The 9,329-nt window shown below is 32.9% G+C and overlaps 1 protein-coding gene across 1 annotated transcript; it reads left to right on the forward strand.

The window, feature by feature from the left end:
• Positions 1–1,565: 1,565 nt before the first annotated feature.
• Positions 1,566–8,551, forward strand: LOC123897569. Its single transcript, XM_045948303.1, has 10 exons — positions 1,566–1,792; positions 2,983–3,914; positions 4,707–5,093; positions 5,145–5,265; positions 5,367–5,450; positions 6,012–6,236; positions 6,459–6,556; positions 7,614–7,713; positions 7,870–7,968; positions 8,045–8,551. Exons 2-10 carry the CDS (start codon positions 2,986–2,988, stop codon positions 8,105–8,107), a joined length of 2,106 nt encoding a protein of 701 aa, XP_045804259.1. The 5' UTR covers positions 1,566–1,792; positions 2,983–2,985; the 3' UTR covers positions 8,108–8,551.
• Positions 8,552–9,329: the final 778 nt, after the last annotated feature.

The following is a 9,329-nucleotide window of genomic DNA, read 5'->3' on the forward strand; positions in this document are numbered from 1 at the left end:
ACTTAAGTCCTAATTTTTTTTTGGTACATACTTAAGTCCTAATTAATTCAATTGGTAAATGCATAAATAGAATATTTATGTGTTCCGAGTTCGAACTCGAGATCTCCAATTTGTATCTATGAATTTCTTGTGATATTTACCTTTTCGTCTATAAAAAAATATATTATATGATATCACTTCAAGAAACATGTTGATTAGCCATGGTTATTTAGCGATGACATTTTACCCGCGGCTATAATTTCCAATTTGCCATGGTTAAGTTGTGGCTAAGTAATAATCCCAATTTAAGTTTCCCTCTGCGAAAATAATCTCCCCGCCTAATTGTTTTCACAATCCCTTTATTTTTGTTTTATCAGTTTCCCTCCTTTATTATATTATTATTATTATTATTATTCTTACTTTCATTTTTCTCAAACTTCGATATCTCTCTCTCTCTGTCTCTCACTTTCATTTTCCCCAAACTTCAATCTCTCTCTCTCTCCATGTAAAGATGAAACCCTAAACTTCCACCGCACTACCTCCCCTTCTGTCGCACTACTCCCCTTTCTTCCACCGTGTAAAGATGAAACTCTAAACTTCCACCACGCTACTTCCTCTTCTGTCTCACTACTCCCCTTTCTTCCACCGTTCGTGTGTTCTCTGGTTAGAACCTTAAACTTCTCCTTATCTAGAGTTTAGTTTTTTCCTTTAATAAATTTTAAAGAATCGAAGTTTTGAATATGATTCAAACATTTGAAAATTGAATTATGTAATGTTCTCCATCAAATTTATTGTTCCCTTTGGAATATAAATGACCAAAATCTCGTTGGATTCATAATCGATATGATTCGGAGCATGTAGATCTGTGTCATTTGCTAGATTTATTTTTTAACAAAAAAATTTCAAGCCAATTTTTTTCTTGGCCAAAACGCTTTAATGTGTAAAATACTTTCCTCTTTCTATTAAACAAAAAGGAAGACGTCAAATGCAATGTAAATCGAGTTGTTGAGTTTGATATAAAAAATAATTTTGTTCATTTTCCAACACGAGTAAATCGTCAAATTCGTCCTTAATTTTATGGGGGGCTTTCAAATAGATTCAAAATATGTTATTTTAAGATAAGTCTAAATCACAAATATTTTCTTATCACAAATATATTTAATTTTTTTTTTTGAACAAGACACAAATATATTTAATTGATTTACATTATTAATCACAAATATCCTAATCATATATTTTAAATATAAATTTAAAATAAATTTAAATTTAAAATCTTTAAAAAATATTTAAATATATTAATCTCAACATCTCTTGAACTGAATTTGTTTTGTATATTTAATCTGAGATTCGAGTTAAAATCATTTTATTTATGTCTTTCCCATTAACACATCTTCACGTGTTACATAAAATATATCTCATATAACTCCCATCATACTAACACAAAAAGTAATAATTTTTTGGCCGACTTTTGGAGATATTTTAATTTTACAATATTTTTTTGTTAAAATTTTACAAACTAAAATGGTTTCCTCTTTCTATACAAAAATAAAATAATAAAAAATAAATACTGAAAATTGCAAAAAGAATTCAGGTGAAATTCGTTTTCGCCGCCCACTGTGTGGTGCTGTTCTTTATTATCTTCTTCTGGTTTCCAAACACAAACCGCAAAAAACAACCCGACCCGACACAACCCGACCCGAATTCACATTTTCTTCAATCGGAACAGATCGAACCCAATAACCGCACTAATAAATTCTCATCCCTCTTCCACCTTTCTCTCTCTTTCTCAGTTTTCAATCTCGCTACTAATCAGGTATTATTCTATTTCGAATTTCAAGTTTTTTCCAATTTTGCTTTGGAAATGCGTTGCAACGGTTGTTTTTCAATTTAATCATAATTTCTTTTGCATATGTTCTTTCTGGAATTCAGCATTTCTATTGTGTAGTTTCATTTTATCTTTTCTGTTATCATTTTCATTAGGATTCAGATTTATTCATTTTTTTTAATCTGAAATTGTTTGATTGATTTTGCTCTGTTTGTTTCAATTCTTCATGCATTTCTTTAAAGTTTCGGTTTTTTTAATTTAATTTTTTGTATGATTTTGTGACAAGGTTGTGCCATGAAAAATCATGTTGCTGCAGTGAAGTAATTTATTTTTTTTTTTTACTATTTTATTTTAATGATTTTGTGATAAGGTTATGCCATGAAAAATTATCACACTGTGATTATTGAACTCATCATTTAGTGAAGTTAGATTAGTTTATACTGAATTTATGGGATTTCATTTTTTCTTTATGAAAAATGGACCTTTCCTTCAACTTTTTGTTATAGATTAATAGGGTTTTAATTTGCAGTTGCGGCTATGTTAAGGCTGTTGTGAGCTCACAACGGTCAACATTGGCCTATGTGGTCTGCAATCACAGCCTTATGTAGTTGCAGTTGCCATATGCTTTAGATTATGTGGCCAGCCGGTGGCATATCTGTCATTTAAAACCTTGGATTAATTTTGGTGATATATGAAAATATGGATTTGGATACAGTACCCATGAAATGTCTGTTTTCTTCTTGATGTAAGCTAAAAACCAATTCCTGATGCTTTCTTACATTGTTCTGCTACTATGTCATTATGGAATTCTTTGTTTGATATTTTTGGAGAATGTTGGGTGTGGTGTGTGCTCCAGATGCTAGCAAAGTGCAGTTTGCTACCATTGCCTTCAGATAAGATTAGGCAATTGAATTGGATTTTTCTTTATAGTGTTGAGGCATTGAATTGGATTGTTTTGCTACACTGATGTCTGTGTTGTATTCATATTCTTCACTCTTGTTGTATACTACTTCACTTTGTCTTTTTGAATATCTCCTCTTAAATCGTTTTGGTTAAACTGCGGTTCGTATAACCTTCATGATATTTTCTGTTGTATTCAATTCATTTTTCTGCTCAATATTGTAGAGTGAAGTGTTAATTTATTGTACATTCTTGATAGTTATATATAATGAAAACAGGATATGGAGGAGGATATGAAAATTGTTGATATTGTTGATGTTCCTGATACCCCAGATAGACCAAATGTTGGAAACCATGCTAAAAAAATTGTAGGTAATCCCGAGAAGAGGGGGAGGGATTTTCCTGTTGCTGGTGAAATAAGCAACTGCAGCAACTATATAATATTGTCTCCGGATAAATGTTACCCATCTCAGAATGCTCCCATATTTAGGAGAGCCCAAGCTGAGAAAGTTTATGGACTTGGGACATCACACTCTAATGGAGGTGAAAAGATGGAGAAAGGGAAAACTGTAAGCTCCAAGGTTCCTTCTAGGTCATCTCATCATGGGCATTTTCCTGTTTTTGATTTGACTGAAGAGAATGGGCAGTCCCAACAACCAAAACCAGCTTCCTCACATCGTGGATCGAGAGATAACACAATTGAAGACAAGAAAGAAGTGAAAGCAAGTATTGGGAATTCTTCGTTACCCTTAATCACTGGTTCTTCGAATACATCCAGAAATGCAGTCACTGGAAAGTATAAATCAGATAACAAAATACTAATTCCTAATATATTTATGGACCGTGGCAAGAGCATTGCTCTGTCAAATGATTCGCAATCTCAACCGAAAGTTGAAAATCAACTTCCTTTGCCTCCTCGTCCTTCCACTGCAACTAGAGGTAGAGGGCACAAGAGATTGGTACGGAATGGGTGCATTTCGCCACATAATATTGCAACAAGGGCAAAACAATCAGCTGAACAGAGCAGCCCTCAAACCAATGATGTAGAACAGACCTGTGCTGGGCATTCAGTTTCTAGCAATACAATGTCTCCAATTAGTGTTGATGATATTGTTGCTGAAGAGAGAGGTGGTGGTAGAGTGAAAGGAAAGGGAGTGCTTATTCATCCTTCACATGGAGCTAGTGCTAGAACTATTCACACTGATAGCAGGTAATCTGTCTGTGTGTCAGATTGAATTATTTCTCAGTGGCTGACCTGGGGGTCTATCACCTTTTCGAGCAAATTTGGCTTCCCTGCATCAGCCTAGTGAACATAATAATGCATTTCATCTAACAATTTGGAAAGACAAAACTATCCAGTTTGCAATTTTTTTTTAAAAAAAATTGGGGTTGTTTCCTCATTTATTTTCTTTTGTTATTTGTTGCCTGCATCAACTTCTATGATTTCACTGTTGAAATATGCTTTCCTTTCAACAATGGAGACAAGAAGTTATTCAGATAAATGGATATGATTTCAACCTTTGAAGTCACACCTGAAAATGAAGTGACTGAGAAAAATAACTAGACTGTCAAGCCAAAGAAAAATCTTTCATTACGTTATGGTGATTCTTGTGTAGAGTTGTTCCTTAATTTTTTTTTTTGAACTATCTCATTTTTTGTATAAGAGGAATGATGATGGGAAGCTTTCTTTGGTATAGACAGTTTGAAATATGATGCGGATCCTGTGGTTTTGCAATCTTGCTTCACAATTTGTCAACTATTTTACTAAACCAGGGCAGTGGCACATATTTTGTTGGAAGCAAGAATACTGGCAGTCATCCTGTGTGCATTGCAAACCTTTTTTTAATTTTTTTTTGGGGGGTGTGTGGGCTTTTTAAAATAATCATGTTGTTTGTAGAATCATGTTTCTCTTTGGTTTCCTAAATGTTTAAATCAGTCTATCTCTTATTTCTGTTGACTACTTATGCTGAGATTAAAGGCATTTAATTTGATGCTTCTTTAGCAGCCCTGTGGTCAATTATGAAGAGGCCAGTGGCAGTAGTAATAAACCAATAAATTCAGTCGGAAACTGGGAGAGACAAAGTGGTTGGAGAACTACACATAATGATGTGAATGGGCATCATTCAAGGAGAAGTTTTAATGAAAAATTTATTCACAGACAGAATATGAACAGTATAGAAAGAAGGGACACTGGGAGCAGTCAAAATGGCAAGGATGTAGGTCAGTCAGCTGGACCTAGTACTATTGCTGACTCACTGACTAAAAGGCAAAGGAAACGGGAATCATCTTCTAGAAATCCTAATGTAGCATCTCATAATTCTGAAACTATATTCGTCAATTCATCTGGGGAATCATCAAGTTCATCCCGAAGCCATGTCATGGATCCTGATTTACTTGAGTATTTATCCAGATCAAGTTTCACCAACGGACTGAATGAAGGTTTAAATGACAATGACAACAATAGTTCGGTTGCTCGGGCAATGCAATTAGAAGCAGATGAGATGTTGGCACGTGAACTCCAAGAACAGATGTATAATGATGATTATTTTGATGACAGTTGGGTCAGTTATCTTCTTTTTCTTAATTTTTATGTAAGTTGTCATTTAAGCCTTAAAGAGGGTATTTATTTACAATAACTTGTTTATGTATTGATTTGCTGCAGATTGATGAACATATAGCACGGGAGCTGCAGGATGAAGCGGATCTTCTGCACACGTCTACTGTTAATAATCAGATACCTCATCCTGTAACTAAGTCTCTGTCTCTCTTATTCTCTTATTTAATTATATACCAGAGATCTCCTTTCTATATAAGCAACATTTCTTTTATGGGTTATACCAAATATTGTGTTAGTAAAATGACCCGTGCCTTTCCATTCTGTCTATCATGATTTAGTCATTTTCTAAATATAGTATTTTAAAAGACTCAAATGTGGAATTTAAAGTAGGGAGTGCCAAGGCACTCGAAGCTGCACACTACTTAACCTGGTAACTATATTTTTTTTTTTTGCTTTAACTTTATGTTCCTCTGAAGGTGATCTGTAAGGAAGTAATGACTTCTATTTCTTACTTAGCTTAACTTTATATTTAACTTTAAACGATCTGTAATGAGTATGGTTTGATGTTATTTGTGTTCATATCATTGATAGGTTGCATGAAAAATATCAGTAACTAACCAGAACTCATAATTTTAAGCACCAGGGCTAGGTTGTATATACCCTTAATTCATAGAAAGGGTAATGGGTCTGTTATTCATGCAGTGGAGTTTAATGTGTTAAATAATTAACAATCTATATTTATTTATACAGTCAAGGGCTCCGAGGGAAAATAGACAGCCCCATTCACGACCACATCAAAATCCTTCAAATAGGAGGAGAACTATGCCTCAAGTTACTCTCTCTAATAGAACCTCACAGTTGAGGAGTCGCATGACAACTCGATCGTCAAGGCCTACCATGCCATCTAGAGGAAGAGGAAGAGGACGAGGACGAGGAAGACTCCCCCGGTTTCCTCTAGATATGGACCTAGACATGGTATTCTCTTACCCTTTCATTTTGCCCATCATATTATTTTACATGTTTGTCCCTGCAAATTTGTTTTTCAATAACCTCTATGTTCTTATAATCAGCTAATTAAATGGCAAGAATTTTTATCAAATGTCGACATAGATTATTCTCTCTTAAGATACACTTCTATTTTTATGTACATCAGAATATAGTTTTAAGTTACCAATGTCATCTATCTCTCTTGCGCAGAGACTTGATATATTGGAAGCATTAGAAGATGCAGTAGGGGATTTTAATGATATGGGAATGGGAGATGACATCCTTAATGCTCATCGTGATTTCAATGAGTAAGTTTTTAGTGAATAATTTATGCACATAAATCATGTTCCATATTCTTGTGTAGAATTACAATTGACAACCAACAGATTTTGCTCATTGCATCATTAACAAGGTGGTCTCTAACTCTTGTAATTGGTGGGTAGGAGTATGTCACTCTCATTTAAGATATACATTTTGAATCATCATTCTTTGTTTATGTTAGAATATATGAAATATCTCATTATTTCTTAATATTATTATATTTATAGCATATCTTTAATTATCTGATTGGATTAGTTTCTTATCTTAGATATACCTGAAGATTAGTTTTCATCTCACTTAGTTATTATTAATAATTTGTTTCTTTAATTGATTAGGAGTCTTGTATCTCTATAAATAGCGGTTAGTGCTTGGTCTTTTGTATCGAGTCATCATCAATTATTACACCATATATTCAAGTCCTTATTATTTCTCTTCTCCTTGTATCTAAAATCCAATAACTTCAACATTTTCTATTTGTATGTTGATGGAAAACTGTATATATGACATGTCTGACAGCTTAGAAACAAATATATTTTCATTTAGGCTGAGAACCAACTTATCACTTTTCTGCTGTATGATTGTAAAAATGATAGATGGATCAACCAGGCAGATGTTTCTCTTGTAACATTTTGGTTTGGTTTATTATTTTGTTACACTATTCTCTACCAAAATTATGACAAGTTTATTTTAGTCTAACTTCTTACGTTTCATTCCTACAACTTTGAGGGTATGCACTATGCACTTTGCAACATAGAAGTTGTCCCTCCATTTTTATAGTTGTTGCACTGGGGGGGCATTAAAAAAAAGATATATGCAGGGATGTGGCGGGGAGGCATAGTTGACCCAGTATGGGATATATGTATATTTTTTATATCTGGATTTATTTATTTATTTTTAAAAAAGATATCTTGGTTTTCTTGTAATGTTCTTGTGTATGGTAGCTTCACAGTGGTTGTATATGGAAAGCTCTGCTTGGCTTTATTCTGTTTTGTTTTTTAAAAGTACAACATCAGAAATTCATGTCTTCCTCGTGCCGTCATGCAGAGATGATTATGAAATGTTATTGGCCCTTGATGACCACAATCACCAGCATACTGGTGCATCTACCAATCTGATCAATAGCTTGCCACAGTCTACTGTCCAGGTAATTCATCGGCCGACTCCCCCTCTACTCTTTTTAGAACCTTTCATCTTCTGTTGTCAGTTTTTTGGTTTTTGGACATAGAACCAGCTGATTAGGAAAATAAATGTTTAATGTTGTGTGGTTCAACACTAATTAATGTTTGTTAATTTGCCACAGACTGACAACTTCACAGAGGATTGTGCCGTATGTCTTGAGACCCCTGTCAGGGGAGACATTATTCGCCACCTTCCTTGTTTGCATAAATTTCACAAAGACGTAAGACTATTAAAATAATCTATTTATTTGAAGAAATTGTCAGAATGCTAATGTGTATTAACCTCCATTATGGCAGTGTATTGATCCTTGGCTTGGTAGGAAAAGGTCGTGCCCGGTGTGCAAGTCATCTCTCACCTAATCCTGCGTGGAATTTAAATAGTTAATTTATCGTGCTGAAGTGTGTTATCTCAGCTGTCTCATTTTATCTCTCAAAGGGTAAAGAAAAGCATGAACAGTTTGTTTATGCATGGAAGTTGTAATTGTAACAAAGGCACACTTCCTTTTTAGTGTCCTATTTTCTGTCATAGATATCTAAAAGTGAATAGCAAGGCGTAGAAAATCTGCAAGTTGATAGCTTTTTTTGGTGCTGATATACTTTGAACTATGGTTAGTTCCGGGATCACATTTTAGGATAACTATTCTGAATTGAAGCCCTGCTGCTGGTTGTAATGGAGCCTTCAAGTCAGTGGCAAATACCAAAGGCTGTATTATTTCATAAGTCAGATGTGTTACAACTTGATGGAAACACAGTTTTTGGTGGTTATTGGATTGAAAATGAATTTATTAAGAGTTCAAGGTAAAATTTATTAAGAGTCCAAGGTAAACTTTTACTGAATTTGTCAAAAAAAATAATTCAAACTATATGATTTAAGTTTAATTCAAATCTTCAACAGAATATAAGGTAATATATTGAAATAGTGTAAAGAATACATAGGCTGTAAGATAATATATTGAAATATTTTTCTGTGTACTAAAATTCAGATGTGCTATTAAGTAAAGAAGTGTGGTTTTATCTACTTTCCAATTTAATGGAATATTCAACTTTTGTTTCTGTCGAGTTGAATAACTCAATAACCATCTAATAAATTCTTGTCAAAAAATAATAATAACCTTGTGGTAACTAAGGTTTTTGGATAATAACCTTGCTTAACTTGGTTATTCAATTTAATAGATTATAAAACTTTTTAATCCGCGATTCACATTTAATATGATATTTTTTGTCAAAGTGACGTTTATTTTGAGTTAGTGATAAGTCGGATAATTTTTCTTCAAAAAAAAAGTCGGATAATCAGTCTATTAATTGATAAAATTAACCATGTAGTAAGTAGTTAATTTCAATAGTTAGTAAAATTTATAGATTATATAAAATGATAAAATTAACTTTGTGGTAAAATCATATATATTTTTTTAAATTCACTATTGATAATATATTTTTAATTTACATTCACTATTGATAATATGTTTTTAATTTTTAATTTAATATCACTAATATATTTGCTTTAATTTATTATTTTTATATTTTAATTTTCTATAAAGATAAATGGGTAAATTATTTTTTTTATCTTATCTTGCTTCTCTCT

Source organism: Trifolium pratense, linkage group LG1 (genome assembly GCF_020283565.1).
Source record: "Trifolium pratense cultivar HEN17-A07 linkage group LG1, ARS_RC_1.1, whole genome shotgun sequence".
Classification (NCBI taxonomy): domain Eukaryota; kingdom Viridiplantae; phylum Streptophyta; class Magnoliopsida; order Fabales; family Fabaceae; genus Trifolium; species Trifolium pratense.